The 21,065-nt window shown below is 34.6% G+C and overlaps 1 protein-coding gene across 1 annotated transcript in view; it reads left to right on the forward strand.

Moving 5' to 3' along the window:
* Positions 1 to 21,065, forward strand: part of Usf3 (upstream transcription factor family member 3) — a 46,812-nt gene that overhangs the window by 2,317 nt on the left and 23,430 nt on the right. Inside the window, exons 2-3 of the mRNA XM_078044206.1 lie at positions 18,725 to 18,849; positions 20,514 to 20,578. Of these exons, the coding sequence (XP_077900332.1) occupies positions 20,532 to 20,578 (47 nt within the window). The 5' untranslated portion in view covers positions 18,725 to 18,849; positions 20,514 to 20,531. The remainder of the gene's footprint in view (positions 1 to 18,724; positions 18,850 to 20,513; positions 20,579 to 21,065) is intronic.

Consider the following 21,065-nt stretch of genomic DNA (forward strand, 5'->3'; position numbering starts at 1 on the left):
GAAATTACTTTTGACCTGGAGTGAAGGTTACTTTTGACCTTCAGCACATCTTTTAAAAATCTCCAGTGATTCTGTTCAGCGGTACTAGGGCTGAAAATTCCCATACTTCTAGAATAATATACAAATTGCTAGGCAAATATTATAGTTTTTCTAATGCAGGTCTTCATTGTGTGCCCCTACTGTGTTCCATTGTGAACCTTTGGAACAACCTCAGTGTGTGTGTGTGTGTATACATACACACACACACACACACACACACACACATACAAATACAATTGAGATTCCTGCTTTTGTTAACAACATTGGCATTATAAGGATATTGGTCCTTTTCTCTGTACCTCCTCACCAACAATAGTTTTGATTATACTTTTATGAAGGTTTTTCCAGACAGCTTAGTCTAGTTCTTAGTGATTTGCTCTCTTTAAATTTTCATAATACATATCATTTAAAAGATTCCCTTAGTGCTCAAGCATGATATCGTTTAACTTCTTATGTATACATGGTTCATTAGGCTCCAACTTAACTTAAGTCCCCAATGTTTCTCTCTGCACACCTTACTAATATTGAATTCATATGTAGATGTCAGTTATTTTCTTATATTTTACTAATTTCTTCAGTATGTTATTTTCTATTGCCCCTTAACAACTTGCATGTATTTCTCCATTAGCAGTTATCACATTGTCATAAGTATGTGTTTATCTACTTTTCCCACCAGATTTTTACCACTTCCCCCCCCCCCGTTCTTCCGCATTGGTGGATATGGTTCACATTATATTCTTAAATACAGTGCAGTGTGGAAGCGCTAGAACCCAACAAACATAGGTCTGTGTTCTTTACCTTTGTATTTTCAGGACCTAAAGTTGCATTTGTCATTAGCAGGCACTTAATAAATGTGTGTTAAATGAGTAAATGACTTCCAGGTTATATATTATTCAAACATAACTTTATATATATTTAGCATAGGTTGATTTGACATTAACTTTGCTATTAAATATGATGTTCTGTACTTCTACTATGGGTTTACTAAGAATTAGTAGAGTCTAAGTAATTGTCTAAGTAATTACAGTTGTGACAGATCCCTTAAATATATAATCTTCTATCCAGTATGCACAGGCATATGCACCTTGAATCTTTTGCTCTGAGCTTGTTATCCATAAAATATTTGTGGAATTCTTGCTAAGAGAAAAGCTGTTAACTGTCCAATTGGATAATTTTTCTTTTTCTCATTAAATTTGCCATGTGGATACAATTGCAGTACTTCAGAAGGCCAGATCTTTTAATTAGATCAGTAGGACATGATAAGTTACTCCTATTAATGTGCTAATACTGCGTTTTTAATTCAATTCATCAGTATTTATTGAATACTTACCATGTGCCCAACACTGTTAGGTGCTAAAGAGAATACAGAAGACATAAAGTAGTAAACTTGACTCATAAGATATTTTCAGACTTATTAGGAGAATTGGGGAATACTACATAAGATGCTAAATTAAACTTATGTATGTAAGATTTATGATGTAATAATTATACTGAAAAATTAGCAAAGACTAGATATTCTTTCAAAGGACATTGATTACACTTAGTACTAAGTACTAAATGTTGAGAACACAAATATAATATATGTGATTTCTACCACTTAGAAGCTTATAGTCTAATGGGGAAAACTAATTAGCATATAGAGTATATTTCATATTAAAACTTTATGTCATGATGTTTGGAACTATGGGGAAGGGTATCTAATCCAACTTCTAGGGATCAGAGAAAGTTTCAAAAGAGGACAGTAGAAGTTCCCATTAGAAAATCGATAGGGGCATTCAATTCAAAGGAACAGTACAAAAGCATGGAAATGAGAAAGACATTCCTTGATTAAGTACCTGCAGGTAGATTGATATCACTAGAAAGTGGAGTGTTAAAGGCTTAGACTTTGGAGTCATACAGATGTGGTTTACAAACTTTTGTTTCTGAGGGGTCTGAGCCCTTGCAGATTTTGCCTTTTTGAAAAACTATCATCTTCTGGTAACTTCACTGCTAGTCTTAGTACAAAGAGGTACCCTAAGATTCCTCCAGTTTCTGTATGTGCTCTTTGTAATGTCCCTTTTATCTATTGGCTGACTGCACCAGGAGACCCAGATAGCCTTACTTCCCTATTAATGAAGCCATCTTGGGATTTCCTGGTGAAAGCATTCTCATATTAGCTAAGAGAAGGGCCAGAGCGGGGAAAATTGTGATGTAACTGTGAGAGATAACCACTTCTACCTCTGTACTACTTTGAGGACCAATTCTTTTTGGTTGTGAACAATAGACATTGATTTGGCTAACTTAAGCTGAAAATGGAGACTTATGGGTACATACTGGGTAAACTCAATGAAATGAAAGAAGGCAGAATACTGAAGCCTCAGGAATGTCTGAGAACAGAAGTTTTTGGGATCATGTTAGTCTGTGGGATTAACTTAGACCCAGCCAGCTTTCTTTTTTGTGTAAAAGTGTTATTGGTCAGCTATGTTCCCACCCCAGAGGTGAACCCATATGAAGTTCCATCAGAACTCAGAGATGGAGCAGATAGCTCTCCAAAACAAAAATAGGGTATTATTACCAGAAGAGCCAAACAACAGGTATTTCCTACAGACTCATTAGGTTTGGCATTGTAGTCTTTTGGTGAGCTTGGTGTAAGCAGTTTTTAGAAATGAAAGTTAGATGACAGCTGGTTGAAGAGTAAATGGGAAATGAGGAAGAGGGAACGGTGAGTGTAAACTAGTTGTTTAAGAAGCATGATGGTTGGAAGGAAAATTGAAAGGGAACACTTAGTTAGAAGTTCAGGGGGAAAAATAGTTTAGGCTTTTAAGTGGAAAAAAATCAAATAAGGATCTATTTTAATGAAAAAACACTAAATAATATATGAGAGAAAAGAGATTATATAGCAAGTTTGTCAAGTAGTTAGAGTATAGAAAGGGGTTAGTGTTAGCTAGAAATCTGGGGAGGTTTTATAGATGAGGACAAACTTGCTGGTGGGATTTGAGTAAGCAGAACAAAGTGGAAAGGGTATATTAATGAGAGAATAGTGTGAATTTGGCAAAAAAGTGAACTTGTTGATAAGGAGCATGGGGAAGAACCTATTTGAATTGGAGAGGAGGGGAGAGTTAACCCTGTTTCTCCATGTGTTATAACAGTACATAGGTGGAAATGGATGGGTGAGACTGGTCAGTGAAGAAGACAGAGTTATAAAAACCAGGACCCACAGTTTGGATGTGATGCAGTTGTCAGTAGGAAATGGTATAGTTGTCTGTTGGTATCTTTGGGGGATTTGTTTCAGGACTGCCCCCCAACCAACAGATAGGAAAATTCAAGGATGTTCAAATCACATATAAACAATGTATTATTTACATATAACCTATTACACATCCTCCTGTATGCTTCCAATCATCTCTGTTACTTATAATGCCTTTTATAATGTAGATAGAGTCACTCATTGCTTGATGATGGGATATGTTCTGAGAAATATGTCATTAGGTGATTTAATCATTGTGTGAACATCATAGAATGTACTTACACAGACCCACATTTGTAGCCTGTTTTCTTAGGCTACAAACTAGTACACTGCTGAATGCTATAGGCAATTATAACAATGATAAATATTTGTCTAAACATATCTAAATATAGAAAAGTTACAGTATAAATACAAGGCAACGGAATTTTTTAGTCCCAGTATGATCTGGACCACCATTGTATTTGTAAGCTGTTATTGATCAAAACATCATTATTCAGTGCATGGTTAATATTATATTGTTTGGGGGATAAGAAAAACAGACACCTCCCCCTCAATATTTTTGGTCTGAGATTAGTTGAATTCATGGATGTGGAATTGTTGGTTAAAATTTGGTGTCACTGATTAAAATTGAGAATTCGGAAGTAGGTCTCTTAAGAGAAAACACAATTTCATGTGTTTCAGGCAGACCTGTTTATTTGTTTTGAAATGAAATTTTCCAAAGGGAATTTTGCCTAACCAAAGATTTGGAGCAAGATCAGAGTTGAAAAGTAGTTTTATTTTATAGAACTACCATATGAACCAGCTATCCCACAAGAACTAAAATCAGCATACTGTAATGATACAACCACCTCAATGTTTATAGAAGCACAATTCACAATAGTCAAGTTAGAGAGTTAACCCAGATAAGTATCAACAGATGAATGGATAAAGAAAATGTGGTATAGACTTTTACTCAACCATAAAGAAGAATGACATTATGGCATTTACTGGTAATAAATGGATAGAACTGGAGAAAATCATGCTAAGTGAAATAGCTACAATGAAAAAGTCAGAGACTGGAATATTTTCTGTCATATGCAGAAGCTAGAGCAAAATAAGGAAAAAAATGGGGGGTAGGTAGGGAGCAGATACCATAAAAATAAAGGGAAGATCAGTGAAGGAGAAATAGAGGATTGGGGGGAGGAAGGGGGGGGGGAGGAAGAGGGAAAGGGAGGAACTGCAAATGAAACTGACAAAATTATGCTATGTACATATACATGAATACATCACAGTGAATTCTCCCTTTTTGTATATTTATAAGTACCAAAAGTCAGCCTCAGCAATGGTGAGGCACTAAGCAACTCAGTGAGACCCTGTCTTTAAATAAAAAATACAAAATAGGGTTGGGGATGTGGCTCAGTGGTCCAGTGCCCTTGAGATCAATTCCCAGGACTACCCCCTCCTCCCAAAAAATGAGATAAAAAGTAATTGTATTCAATGTTTATAGCAGCACAATTCACAATAGCTAAAATGTGGAGCCAACCTAGATGCCTTTCAGTGGATGAATGGATAAAAAAAATGTGGTATATATACACAATGGAATTTTACTCAGCAATAAAAGAGAATAAAATCATGGCATTTGCAGGTAAATGGATGGCGGAGAGAAGATAATGCTAAGTGAAGTTAGCTGATCCCCAAAAAACAAATATGGAATGTTTTCTCTGAATACGGAGGCTGACTCATAGTGGGGTAGGGAGGGGGAACATGGGAAGAATAGATAAATTCTAGATAGGGAAGAAGGGAGGGAGGGAAAGGGAGGAGGCAGGGGATTAGCAAGGATGGTGGAATGTGATGGACATCATTATCCAAAGTACATGTATGAAGACATGAAATGGGTGTCAACACACTTTATATACAAAGATATTAAAAAATATGTGTAATAAGAATTGTAATGCAAACAAAAAAACCCCAAAGTACATGCATAAAGACATGAATTGGTGTGAACATACTTTATATACAAAGATATGAAAAATTGTGCTCTGTATGTGTAATACGAATTGTAATGCATTCTGCTGTCGTGTATTTTAAAAAATAAAATCAATTAAAAAAAGTAATTTTATTATAAAATACAATGACCTTTACACAGAAAAAAGTGAAAACTTTTTAGGGAGAAAACAAACCAAAAAAGAGCACTAAGACTGAGAACTCAAAATGACAAAGAAAAAGATTCATATTAAAGAAGAGGGTGCATAACTGGATAAGAAGATGACAAGCTAAGGAGAGAGTATTTCAAGGAAAGGGAGATATCAATAGCACAAATCCTACCGAGAGAAGATTGAAAATAGACAAAAGATCTTTGGTGAAAAATAGTCCCTGTCCTCTAAGGAAGCAGTTTCAGTTTGTTGGAGCCTTTAAAAGGCATACTGTCATGGATTTAGGAGGCTAATGAAGAAAAGTCAGAAGTTTTTAAGGAGGAGTGGAATGAAATGGAGTGGTAGACAGTTTTTGTTTAATATGAGGAAAATCTTTGTATTTTGAAAGCAAAAAATACATGAATAAGGAGAAAATAAAGTGCTGAAGAAGAAAAAACAAGTATAGAGTCCCTGTTCATGGATCAAAGAGTTAGCTTTAGGAAGGTATGGACAGCTGAAAGAACAGATATTGAGATATAAACAGGGTTTCTTAGGGGAATCATAGGATCCAATTTAGGAATTCATACTAGATGATCTTCATCTTCTCTATCAGTTGGGGGAAAAGGAAGAAGAGCAACTAACATATTTAACACCTGCTATATACTAGGGGCGTTGCTAGATCCATTAAATATATTATTATGTGAACTCCTATCGGTCCTCTCAGGCTTGATGAGACTGTCCCACTTTTAAATGTGAGGCTGCTGAAGAATACTTACTTCAAAACCAAATAGTACATTTTTTCTTGAGTATGACATTAAAGGCTATTCCCATCTCTTTATATCATTCATTGATGTGGAGTGAAGGATACATGAAGGACTGACATTAGTTGTATTAATTACTACAGTGACTGTGCCTCAGAATCATTTTAGTGTTTTATTTTTTTTTTCTTTTTGTTTAGTTTTAATATTTTCCAGGCTGGCCTTAACTCTCAGGTTCAAGGGATTCTCTGCCTTAGTCTCCTGGATAACTGGGACTATATGTGCATGCCACCATGCCTGGCTCCATTTTAGGAGCTTTACAAAAATTCCTGCATGTTCCAACCCAGTCATTCATTCAGCAAATTCTTATTAAATACCCACTATGTGTCTAGTATTGTTAGACACATAGTGGGTATTTAGAATACATCAGTGAATGAAACACACTCAAATGCCTGTCCTCAAGGACACTATCTGCAAACCAATCTCTGGAAATAGATCTTAGTGATCCAATGATTAATCAGATTTTGGAACCATTACTCTAGGATGAAGTAATGAAAGATAGACACTGACTGCTGAATGACTTCTAATGGGTCTCTTCTGCACAGAGCCCTCAATAACAGAGAAACATTATTGGAAGATGATCCTAGGGGACTAGCATAAGATCCAGGAGTTAAACATAGAATTAACTGACTATTATGGTTTAGACATGCAGTGTGCTTTAAAGGCTCTTATGTTGAAGGCTTGGTCCTCAGTGCAGCAGTGTTCGTGGGTGAGGCCTTTGGAAGATTTGGGTAATAAGAGCTCCAATCTTGTCCATGAATTAATCCATTTATGGACTCATAATTTGGGAGGTGGTGGAAACTTAGGAGGGGAGCTACTTGGAGCAAGTAGAATCCTTGGGGTGTGTCCTTCCTTTGGCCCTGGCCCCTTCCTCTCTTTCTCTTTTATCTACCATGAAGTAAGCAGCTTTGCTGCACCACCCACTTCCCACTCCCACCATGATATTCTGCCTCACCACAGGCCCAGAAACAATGGAGCCACAGGAACATGGATCAAATCCTCTGAAACTATGAGCTAAAATAAAATCATTCCTCCTGTAAGTTGATTTTCTTCTGGCATTTTGTCACGGTGACAGAAAGCTCACTATCATAGTAATACTAGAGTCAGTTACACTACAAAGGAAGCTTATTAATGATCATAATAATACTTTATATTTAGGAATTTAACTATATTAGTTATAGAGGTGCATTGTTTATTCACCAAACAGTTGAGTAACACAACTGTGCACACATTGTATTAGGCCCTTGAGATTCTAAGACAAAGTTGTCTTCTTCTAAAAGAACTTACATAATGAAAAATTCTAGTTAGGCCACAAAAAGTAAGAAAATAAGGATATACCATAATTTTGAAAAAAACTGGGAAGAGTATCATGTTCAGATCAGAAACTTTGAGGAATTTGTGAAAAATACAGTATGTAAATTCAGATTGATTGCAAAACTGTGCTGTGTGGAGAAATAGACAACCTAATTCAGGCTTAAAGAGGAAAGAATTTTCCCAGTACAATTCTGGTAAGCCCCAGAGCTCAAAGACTTCAAAATTCACAATGGATTGAGGGTGACCAAAAGCTACCAGGTAACATTAATTGTCATATTTGAGAACAGTTGTATCAAGGACTGCTAGAACATGCTTATATAGGTTGGGTTATCTCCAACAAGGGCTTTAGGGCCAAAGTGAACACCAGGGTACCAGAGAGAACTGGTTGCTATTGTGAATGTGAATTTCTTTCCTTCAGAAGCATCTCATGGCTGCACACCTCTATTTTTATATGATACTTTTGATAGCCAGAACTCTTACACTCAGTATGTTCCTTCATGGCAGGGAGGAATGATTTTCACACAAAAGTGAAGCAGTTGTGTAGTGGTAGGTGCACATTAAAATAACCTAGGGAGTTTGGCACATTGGTATACATCCTAATCCTAGCAACTTGGGAGGATAATGCAGAAGGATCACAAGTTGGAGGCCAGCCTGTACAACTTAGTGAGGCTCTGTCACAAAATAAAAATTTTAAAAGGCAGGGAATATAAATGTAACTCAGTGGTAGAGTACACCTGGATTCAATCCCCAGCACTGCAAATAAAAACAAAAAATTACCTAAGTATTTATTTATTTAAAGGTGATTGTCATAGTGAAGCTAGAGTTGGGACCCACTGTGCTGGGGAAACTAATATTAGCCACCAATCTGATTAATTGAATTCAGAATCACAATATATTTAAGGAAAATCAACAGAATGAAAGAGACATCACACTGACCAAACAGAGGAGCCAAACTTTGAGAAAATAACTTGAATGTTTTAGACAAAAAACAATTTTTTTTTGTTCAAAAATATCTTCAAAGATTTGAGAGAATATAATTTCCACAAAATAGCAATGTGTGCTGTGAAAGAGAAATGAGAAAAAGAAAGTTTTTGGAAATTCAATCTGATTTTTGAGTAGTAGGCTAAATGGCAGCATGGTTGTTAACAGATGACTAATTTAATGAACTAGAAAATCAAGTCAAGGAATTCTTACAAAATATGGTGCAAAGGAAAAGAAGAAAATGATGCATTGTTGAGGCATGGTGTTTGATCCACAAGGGGAATTAACATTCTAGTACTATATTCCAGACAATTTTAATAAGTCCCTGTGAGGTGAATGGAAGACAGTTGTTGGGTGATAGAGTATGTTGAAACTTTAGTAGTGGAAAGAGAGAAGACAATAAATACAGGTTTAATAGGGGGAAAAAAGTTTAAATTTTAATACATTTGGTTCTCTATATCTGTAGGTTCTATATACAGAGATTTGACTAACTTTGAAAATATTCAGAAAGGAATGGGAATGTAACTCAGTGGGAGAGCTCTTGCCTAGCACATGTGAGGCCCCACACATGCACTCGAGTACACACACACACACGCACAAAAATCATAATAAAAAATAAAAAATAGAGAAACAAATTGTATCTCTAATGGACATGTTTTTCATTATTCTCTAAATGATAAAGAACAACTATTTACATAGCATTTACATTGTATTCTGTATTATAGGTAATTTAGAGGTGATTTAAAATTATCCAAAAGGATATACTTAGATTATATGAAAGTACTACACCATTTCATATAATAGACCAGAGCATTCTCTGATTTTGGTATTCATGGAGGGTCCTGGAACCAATCTCCTGTGGATTCCAAGGGGTTACTGTTAGGATATTTTAGATTATAAGTATGTGACTCCATTTCTCTGTCTCTGTTTTGATCTTCTTTGAAGGTCTATTTTATCCTTACACTGGCTTCCCTTTTTTGCAAGATGTCTATAAGTTGGAATTACATGCTTTCTCTTTTAATCAGAAAGAAAAAGCATAATTTTCCACACCATCAAAGAAAGTCCTACCTTTGTTCTAATTCACCCAACCTGATACCAAACCATGTGGCTGGAAGAAAGTCACTTGCCAAGACCTGCTACAACCTGGCACTGAAAGCACAAGTGCCATCTTTTGGAGAGGTTACATCAGTGACAGTTTGGGGAAGAGGGGAAAATATAAATGTCCACTGCAGTATGTTTCTTAAAATTGCTAAGGGACATTCATGAGTAAGATTGAAAAAAAAGGAAAAAAATTGAGGAAAATGTTATTAGGCAAGTAAACTAAAAATAGATAAGGGGAAGAGAGGGAAAAGTATGTGACCAAATATAACAAAAATTACAATAAATATGACTGAAATAAATTCTCGCTTTAAAAATGAATTTATAGAAACAAATCTCTAGATTTATGTTGTTTCAGACAATTTAAAATAAACCAGTGCCAGAGGGTTAAAATATGTGTACGTACTCCTAGCAAATGAAAGAAAATGCTTGGTAATATTGTTATCAGACAAAGTTTAATTCAAGATAGGAAACACTTAATTTCTACTTTGTACCTAAGGAACTAATAATATACACTCATGGAACAATAAACAAAAATATGTAAGAGCTACAAAGAAAATATCAAATTCAAAAAAGTAGATATTATTTATTGCCAAACATAATGCAGTTTGGCATAAACAGTTAATAAAATAAGTAAGTAAATAGAAGAGTAACCAAAAAGGATATATAACTATTTGGAGAGCTTGTTAGTCTAACTCGGGTGGAAGAAGATATAAAAATTGGAATTAAAGTACTGGGGAGGTTGAATAAATGGTAGAATGTTTGCTTAGTGTGTATGAGATCCAAGGTTTGATCCTAGTACTAGAGAAAGAAAAATTGAAATTACAAGGAAGAAAAAGTTGAGGTAATAATAAAAGAGAAAATCAAAGAAGAAAGGTAAATATTTATAACATCTGAAAGGTATTCAGCTTTACTAGTCATAAAGGGGATTCAAATTAAATAATACTATGCTACTTTTGTTGCCTTTGGATTGATAAAAATTTAAGAGGTATTTATTACAGATGTTTTTCCAGCATATATATATATAAACATATTATCACATGCACAGAAATTTTTTATAAAACTGAAATCATGCTATTTGTCACTTTGAAATATTCTTTATTTTTAAAGTTGATGCCAAATTGATTTCAAATGGGAGAGATTAGAATTGAAGAGGTAGTATTGGATATTTAATAATTTTCATCAAAAAAAGAAGCATTAGGGGTAATATTCTTTTATTTTTCAGTATTTTATTTACTTTTTTATTTATTTGGTGTTGGGAATTGAACCCAGCATCTTGCACATGATATATATTCTCTGCTACTGAGCTATACCCCAGCCCATTTTCAGTATCAACAATTTAACAGCAAGTCTTCCTTCTTCACGGGCAATCCTTCCATAGATACTCCCATTCCAAAGGGATAGATATTATATACAATAGTTTATAACTTAAAATTTTGAAAAAAATATAATAATATTAGTTTTCTAGGACTGCCATAGCAACATACCACAGACTGTGTACATTATACAACAGAAATTCATTTTCTTATAGTTCTAGAGGCTAGGAGCCCAAGATTAAGGTGTTGGTAAGTTTGGTTTCTTATGCTTGGCTGACAGACTTGGCTTCTTGCTGTGTGCTCCTATGGGCATCCTTGTGTTTGTGTTGTCTGTGTCCTAATAGCCTCTTATAAAGACACTTATCTCATTGGATTAGGGTCCACCATAACAACCTCATTTTAAGTTAATTACCACTTAAAAATCCCTTATCTCTAAATATAGTCACATACTGAGGCACTGGGGTTTAGTTAGGATTTCAATATATGAATTTAGGGGAGCATAATCTAGTTCTCTGGATACATACATGCATACATACATACATACCAGTGATAGTATCACTGTATTGTATGGATGGAGATATTAGTTTGAATCATCTGAAACTGAGGTTTCAAAAGGCAAAAATGATTGTATATAGGCAATTACAGGTAGTTCAATATAGTATTGAAGTTTAATCAGTCTCTTTTGATGAGAGTTTAGGTATATCCTTATCTTTTGGTATTTCAGATAATGTTGCAGAGAATATCCTTAAATAAATGTCATTTTGTACACATAGGAATACATCCTTAAGGTACATTTCTTGGAGTTATTGCATCAAAGATCTGTGTGTTTATGTGGAACAGTTGTGGGCAGATGTATGCACCCTGCTGCAGGTCTTCCTGATTAGGGCAAGACTGCTTCTGCAGGAGGAACTGGAGCTATAAGGCTAGAGGCAAAAGTCAGAGGCTGAGGGAGAAAGAAGATACTGGGTCAGGAGAGGCATTGTCCACATCAAGAGAATTTTATTGAGATATTCTCAGTGAATTTTTCTGTGATTAAAAATTTTTGTAGGGCTGGGGATGTGGCTCAAGTGGTAGCTAGCGCGCTCGCCTGGCATGCGTGTGGCCCAGGTTCGATCCTCAACACCACATACAAAGATGCTGTGTCCGCCAATAACTGAAAAACAAATATTAAAAAAAAATCTCTCTCTCTCTCTCTCTCAAAAATTTTTTTTGTTATATAATTATGGCCATAAAGTCATGGGATCTGCCCTAAATTTTATGCAAGAAGTCAGATCACCATATAGAAGAGATTTGAATAGGCAGTGGAAAATATACTATTTGAATTTTATGGGTCTTGTTCTCAGTGTAACACTTATATGTACATTAGTAATTGCTTGGACATACATAGGAAAATGTGTGGAACTGATACCACCAAATTGTTAAAAGTAGAAAATATTGGTACTTCATTTACAGTTATGCTGCTTAAAGTTTTTACAAAGAGCAAGGATTAGTTATGCAATTGAATTTTAAAGAAGCCATAAAATATGAAGTTCTCTCCAAATTTAGTGACAATATAATTTCTGTGCCAGAACTATTTGTAGTTTATATGGGGCAGAACAAGGAAAAGGTTTAAAAAATGTCAAACTGAGCCTGGAGCATTGGCACATGCCTGAGGCTGAGGCAGGAAGATTGCAAGTTCAAGTTCAGCCTGGTCAATATCAAGACCCTGCCTCAAAATAAAAAGTTAAAAAGGAGCTGGAGATATGGCTCAGAGATAGAGAGCTTGCCCAGCGTATGCTAGGCCCTAGTTTTGATCCCTAGTATGGGGTGGTGAGGAGCCAAGCTGTTTACAGTGGTTATCCCTTATGAGTGGGACTGTAGAGCAAAGAAAATTTTCCATTTAAATTTACTCTGTTGTACTCTTTGAAAATAATTTGTTTTGCAAACAGATTACTTTTGTAGTTTGAAAATAAACATTTAAAACTGTATCCAATAAATTATTCATTTGACTCATGTCTTTTTCTTAAGATATAGGTTGGCTGAGCTTCACATGAAATTTCTTTCTAGTGTCAGAACATGAAATAATGAAGTGCATTCCAAGAAGAGAATTTTTAACCTAAGATGCTAGAGAAGATGGTTACAGATAATAGCTCATTTAGCAAAATAAATATAGCATTTATGGTATTGTAAATGCATAATGATGATTTTCAATATTTAATGAAATGGAGAAATGTTCATATTAAGTAAAATTCAGAATATAAAGTTGCTTATGGCCCAACATTTGAGAAGAATCAGATGTACAGAAAAAGATCCAGAAAGGAATACCTAAAAATGCAGAGTGAAAGATATAATGAAGTAGTTTTCTATATTGCTTTGTTTGTAGCTATATGTTACTTTTATTATAAAGTAAAACCATTGGAGCAAGATGATCAAAATAAGCAGAGTTCTTTTGTTATAGAGTGTAAAAGGACAGTAGATGCAGACCAGGGATTTAAGCTTTTCAGTGGATCATATACTAATCCAGTAGCGGAAGTTATCTTGACTGGAAAAGACTGTAGGTTGCTAGAGTTTTCAGATAAAGCAATAGAACACATTTAAAAACTATATCTATGTAACCATTCCTTAAATTTTTAAAATAATTATAAAACAGTGAAGAATGCATTAAACAATAGTAAAATGATATTAAAGTATAGAGATTGAAAGTGTTCTTCTGAAACCGTAGATAAATATTTAAGCAATAAATCGCAAAATATTTTTTAAAATTATTTAAATTTTTTAATCATTTTTCTTTTTTGACAAAATATTTTCAAATCAAAACATTTTAATTATACCTTGACAATTTAAGGTAAGAATTAGATTTTTGTTTATTTAATTTATTTATTTTTGCAATGCAAATGTTTGAACCCAGGGCCTTGCATATGTGAGGCAAGTGCTCTACCACTGAACCATACCCAGCCCCTTAGATTTTTATTTTTTGTATCTAAATAACACAATTTAAATGAACCTTTTTCACTATTGTAATTTGCTTGTTGGTGGAAGAAAACATGGTTTGCCAGTGAACTGCTAGATTTGGTTTTCTCCTAAGTACTTGCCAGCATCACTTACTCTGGTTGCCTCTGATTTTCCTTAAATGGAGAGATTGGATATGGTTGGTAACTAAATAAAAGTTTGAAATTATGTGCTGAAAGAAATCAGATGCATATAAACTGATGAGGAAGGAAAGAGCAAATGAGGAGAGAATTTCAGATTATCCATAGACTTTCATTAAAGAGCTCCTTTTTTAACAGCTTGATTAGATATAATTCATATAAAGTTTACCCATTTAAAGTGTAATTCAGTAGTTTTTAGTATATTTGCAGTTATGCAACCATTACCATAATATAATTTTAGATTAGATTATGACATAATTGATTATGTCTCTTTCTCCATTCTAGACTTTTGGTATGAATGGAATCATATAATATGTAGGCATTAGAACAACTAAATATATATGTGGGAAAAAATGAATTTTGCCCCTTATCTCAAGCCATATGTAATATGGATCATTGACCTAAACATAACAATTAAAATTATATACATAGAAGCAATCACAGATGAAAATCTTGGGTAAATGTTTATCTTTGAACAAGATGCAAAAAATAATAATCATAAAAGAAAAAACTGACATTACTATTCATCAAGAAATTTTGCTCACAAGAGAAACTATAAGAAAATATGTAGGCAGACTATATAATGGGAGATAATATTTGCAAAATATATATCAAAGGACAGATGTCCAAAATGTATAAAGAATATAATATGTAAAGACTTTCAATAAATCTGTAATAAAAAGGTATACAACACAATTTAAAAATTGGAAAAGATATGAACAACAAAAGATGTACAAATAGCCTTAATATGCACATTAAAGTGTTCAATATCATTAATCATCCAGGAAGTGCAAACTAAACTGAGATGGTACTATATTTCTACCAGATTGGCTAAATTAATAGACTGACAACACCAAATTTTGGTGAAAACATGAAGCAACCATAAGTCTCCTACATTGCAGGTTAGAGTGTAAAATGATATTATCACTCTGGAGAAAGTGGGATATCTGTGGATATTGCCTTTCATTTGTCTTGGGTGAATACCAGGGAGTGAAAATGCAGGGTATATGATGAGCATTTCCACTCCTGTGTATTTACCCAAGAGAAGTGAAGAACAATATCCATAAAGAGACTTAAGAATGTTTATGACAGCTTTATCCATAATAGCCAAAACATGCAAACATCCCATGTATCAACAGAAAAAATGAATAAACACACTATTATAAGTTCACACCCATTTATAGGTTTACACTTGTCAATATGAAAGAACAGACTACTAGGGTGAATTTTGAAAACATTATGCTGAGTGAAAGCTTGACTCAAAAGAATTCTCAGTTAATATATTTACATACAATTCTATGGTGAAAATAATTAGGACAGTGGTTTCTTCTAGAATAGGGGAAGGAATTGACTAGGAAAGGTCATGAAAGAATTCTCCCATGATAATGTTATGTATCTTCATGAGAGTTGGGTCACACAGGTGTGTGTATTTGTCAAAGCTCACTGAATTTAGTACTTAAGAGTTGTGCACTTTATGTGTGAGTTTTACTTGTAGCCTTTCAAAAGTGCAGCAGGAGAAAGACTGGAACTAAATTTAAATTGTTAGTCAGATGCTTAAAATTTCATCAGTTAAAGATACCTGCTTTGAAGTTCTGGAGAAAAGAGAACCTTTACAAGGTGTTGGTAGAATGTAAATTAGTATAACCATTATAGAAAACAGTATGGTGGTTCCTCAAAAAATTAAAAATGGAACTACTGTATGATCTGGCAATCCCATTACTGGGTATATATCTAAAAGAAATGAAATCAGTCTATCCCCCCTCAGACATCTGTACATCCATGTTTTTGTAGCACTATTCAGAATAGTCAAGAAATGGAGACAACCCAAGTGTTCATCAGCTGACAAAAGGATAAAGAAAATGTGGTACATATACACAATGGAATTTGCAGCAACAGGGATGGAAATGGAGATTATTAAAATAATTAAAATAAGCCAGGCATAGAAAAAACAAGTACCACATGATCTCACTCATAGGTGGAATCTAAAAAAATTTATCTGATAGAAGTCAAGAGTAGAATTGTTACCAGCAGTTAGAAAGAGTAGAGAGAAGGGTAGGATGGGGAAAAATTAATTAATGGGTATTAAGATGCAATTAGTTAGAAGGAAGAAATTCTGGTGTTCTGTTGCATAGTAGGGTGACAGCTGATAATGATAATTTGCTATTTATTTTTTTTAAAAAAAAAGCTAAAGAGGATTTTCAATGCCTTCATCATAAAGAAATGATAAGCTGGATATGATGGGACATATCTGTAATCTCAGCAATGCAGCAGGCTGAGGCAGGACAATGCAGCAGGCTGAGGCAGGAGGATGGCAAGTTCAAGGCCAGCCTCAGCAACTTAATGAGGCCCTAAGCAAATTAGTGAGACCTTGTCTCAAAAATAAAGAGATCTGGGATATGGCTCAGTAGTTAAGCACCCCTAGCTTCAAGGATAAAAGTTTGATAGGTTTACCCTGATTTGAACATATACAATGTATAAATGTATTGAAACATCACATTACTCCCTAAATATGTACAATTTCTATGTATTAGTTAAAAATAAAAGTTAAAAAGTCTAGAAATAAGTCTAGTAATGAAAGGCAGAGCAATAGTTTTCTGTGAATAGAAGAAAGAACAGAGAGAATAGATAAGAAGCTTTTAGTTAGGTGATAGAGGAATTCATTTTCTTGATTGTAGTGATAGCTTCTTGGGTATCTGTACACCTTAAATAAGTACAATTTATTGTATATATTTATTATATGTCATTATACCTTAATAAAGATGTATAAAAAACAAAACAAAAAAGATATTTCTGTATTTCCAAATTTTCCCTGTAAGGAATCACCTAGGGCATTTATCAAATTTTAGACTTCTCTCTTTGAGACTGGAATTCTTCCTTTATAGACTGATTCAATGAGTCTGGAAGGAGCTGAGAATTTGTATTTTAAAACAAGTACAGTTGTCCTTGGGTATCTATGGGGAATTGGTTCCAGGACCCTTCTTGGATACTTAAAGCTGAGGATGCTCAAGTCACTCATTAAATACTGTAGGATTTTCATATAACCAGCACACATGTATTTATCTATAAAATAAATATATATTTACATATAATAAATGTATATTTATACTTAAATAGATATATGCATATATGTTTATTTAGATATGCTGGGGGCTGTTAGTCCGGGTGCATGCTAGGCAAACTTATACTGAGGAGCCACATCCATAGCTACTCCTCCTTTAAAGCATCTCTACACTACTTACAATATTCAATATCACTCCTTCCAGGTGCCATGTAAATGCTATGTAAATAGTTGTTTATTGTTTAAGGAATAAAAAGAAAAGTGTGCACATATTTAGTACTGATGAAGGTTTTGTCCCAAATAATTTTGATCCATGGTGGGTGAATCCATAGATGTGAAATCCAGGGATACAGAGGGTCAACTCTACCTATAGGTCATACTTAATCATCCAGAATGTTTGGGAAACATTGCTCTAAAGTAGAATTAATTTTCTCGGACTTTTTTGTACTGAGAGGGAGAGAAAGATGGAAAGGGAGAAGGCCAGGGGAGAAAGGAAGAAGGAAAATTGCCCAAGGAACTTTTTGAAAATGGAAACCTCTGGGTCCTCCCAAACTTTCTCATTTGTCAAGTCTGGGATAAAGGCCAAAAATAAACACATACTTTGTGTGTGTGTGTGTGTGTGTGTGTGTGTGTGTGTGTGTGTGTGTGTAGTATACACACATGTATAGTATATATGTGTATATATTGAGAGAGAGAGAGTGTGTGTGTACATACAGTGGATAGGTCTGAGGGCTATTTTCTAGTGTCATTGCCTTGAAGGAAGGTCCATGGGTAAGTTTTGTCACTTTTACAGGAGAGAAGGTAAAAATAGGAAATGAAGATAATTTTAGAATTTTTTAGAATTGAGAACATACATGGAGGATTTTAGGTAACCTACAGGCAGTGCACCTGCATAAGAGTAGAGGGAATCTCCTCCCAGGTGCCATATATTGACTGTCAGACAATCAGCTTCATGGGGTGGAGTATGGGTAACCTATTAGAAAGGACTTTTTTTTTTTTTTTTTTTTTTTGGTACGGGGGATTGAACCCAGAAGCATTTTACCACTGAGCTAAATCCCAGCCCTCTTTTTTGGGAGGACAGGGGATGGGTGGGTACCAGGAATTGAATTCAAGGGCACTCAACCACTGAGTCACATCCCCAGCTGTATTTTGTATTTTATTTAGAGACAGGGTCTCACTTAGTTGCATAGCCTCTTGCTGTTGCTGAAGCTGGCTTTGAACTCCTGATTCTCCTGCCTCAGCCTCAAAAAATTAAAAATGGATTGAAGGCAAGGTTACAGGATTACAGGCAAGAGACACCATATCCGGCAAATCTCTAGCCCTCTTTATTTATTTATTTTTTAAATTTTGAGACAATGTCTGGCTAAGTTGCTTAGGGTCTCACTAAGTTGCTGAGGTTGGCCTCAAGTTGTGATCCTCCTCCTTCAGCCTCCCAAGATACCAGTATTATAGGTGTGCCCCATTGCATGTGGGTAGAAAAGGACTTTTGAGAGCACTTCTAGGTGGTAGGGAGAATTTAGGATATCCCACATGTCACAAAAACATCTGCATGCCATTGGTTGCCAGCCCTTGTCCCATGTGCTGCTACTGAATACCTAGAGACTATAAACACTCACTGGTTTTTCTCTTTTATAGAAAGAAGAAAACATAATCTATAGACCATCTTCTGGCAAAACATGATAGATTTGGATCAGAAACGGGAGGTATTGGAAGCCAGGAGTCAAAAGTAAAGAAACTCTGCAAGACCTTGGGTGAAAGAGGTAACAGAGATTGCATGCTTATTAATTAATTAATTTATTATTATTATTATTATTATACAGTTACCTGATATGAGTGTTCTAGGCCCATAGGTAGCTTCATTAATTGTAGAGAGAAGGTAGAGTAGGTGAATAGGAGTGAATTGCTGGAAATGGGTCTCAACTACACATTTCTCTGTGGTGTGCTTCAGTCAGTACTTTCTGACAGCCTCTTGCCTGCATTCTTTTTACTTATTTCCCAGGACCCTTCCCCTCCTTTCTGTGGCTGGAGCTTACCCTGAAATACCTCATTAATAATCATAGCTCACATTTATTGAATTGTTATTACTGTCAGGTACCATAGTGTTGTGCTCTCTTTGCATTCATTTCGTTTTCAAAATAACCCAATAACATAGACAAAATATTTGAGATTTCAAGTGGTTAGATAACTTGCCTAAGACCTAATAGCTAGGAAATAGCAGAACCAGATTTTTTTTTCTTTTTTTTTTTTTGAGAGAGAGAAAGAGAGAATTTTTTAATATTTATTTTTTAGTTTTCGGCAGACACAACATCTTTGTTTGTATGTGGTGCTGAGGATCGAACCCGGGCCGCACACATGCCAGGCGAGCGCACAACCGCTTGAGCCACATCCCCAGCCCAGAACCAGATTTTAAACTGATGTTTTCTGACTTCATACTGCATATTTGCTGTCTTCTTTCCTCTCTCAGAGGAAAAAGGGCAAACCACACTAGTACTTCTTCCAGTATACCAGAACACATACCCCAACTTGGTGGACCTCTTTTGGAAGGTGTTCAGTTCCTATAATTTAAAAGCATTAAAATTTTTGTTATGAAGTTTTTGACAATCAGAGAGGAGAAAATAAAAGCATTGCTGACCTTTTGTAACTATAATTAATAATGTTTCTACTTCCAGGATTTCCCTATATATGTCCATATTTCCCTATGGTAACATGTTCTTTATTAGTATCCTGATATTTTAAATATCAATAGGCTTTTTATGCCTAGATTTTAATGACTCTCAAATGATACCATGAGACTTCTAGCAGTTTAAAGTTCAGAAAATGAATGAATCCTTGCTTCTATGTAAGGAATATTACATTTGTTCACTTGTCACTTCTATTTTTTGTTTTTTGTTCTTTTCTGTATTCAGAGAGGGGGATCACTGTTCTAGTGGAATTTATTTATTTATTTTTAATTTTGTGGTGCTGGGGATTAGAACCCAGGGCCTTGTGCATGCAAAGTAAGCACTCTACCAGCTGAGCTATATCCACAGCCCCTAGTACAAATTTTGTATTACATTTCAGTTTCATGAACAAAGAATGTACTTTTCCAACTTAAGAATGTTTGACCTGTTTTTCCAGATATTGTTAAAATTCACATCTCCTTTGGGCTTTTCTTGGTTTCCAAGTCCACAATGGTATTTTTCTACTCCAGTCTTCTCAAGCACTTTCTGGTTATACTTCACATTTGATATTCACTATGTTTTACATCTACTAGTCGTAATATTTTGTACTATTATACTCTTTCCATTCACAATACCTAATATAGTGCTTTAATGTCAGTTTTATTTTTTTAGCATTTTAATGTTCAAATCAAATTATTATTGATCAATTTCTCCAAGGCTTTAGAATGACTAACATTCTGGTGTATCTTTCTATCCCTTTATAGGTTCCTATCACTGTCACCATGCCAGAAATGACAGAGCATGAAACTCCTACAAAAAAGCAGCATAGGTATGTCCACAGACCAAAAATAATATAGTGCAGACTTAAGAAGCAGAATTAGATCCCATTTTGCAAAGTAGATAGTCCTTAATGAACTTTTATTATTCAGGCTAGAAAATAATCTCTGAAAGTAATATAGATTAAATATAGATTTACTAAAAGTGGTATATGTTTAAAATTTACCTGTCTTCCTTATTGTACCAAAAATGTAACAAATAATTATAACCATCAATAGTTAAATTTATACATCAAATCTATGCTAAATGTTTAGTTTCTAGTGACATTTTTACCAGCATACAGTATGAATTTTTGTAGATCCCAAAACATTTAGGTCACAGTCAGTTTGAATACATATTTTGCAACATTGTAAAATATTAATGCCAATGTGCTTACATAATATGACTTTTGTTTTTGTATAACCCCTTCTCTGAATTTGTAGCATTTGGGGCAATATCTGCTTAGAATTGCATGGCCTGTGCTTTTATTAGTATTGAAG

The sequence above is a fragment of the Ictidomys tridecemlineatus genome, chromosome 3 (genome assembly GCF_052094955.1).
Source record: "Ictidomys tridecemlineatus isolate mIctTri1 chromosome 3, mIctTri1.hap1, whole genome shotgun sequence".
NCBI classification, from domain to species: Eukaryota; Metazoa; Chordata; class Mammalia; order Rodentia; family Sciuridae; genus Ictidomys; species Ictidomys tridecemlineatus.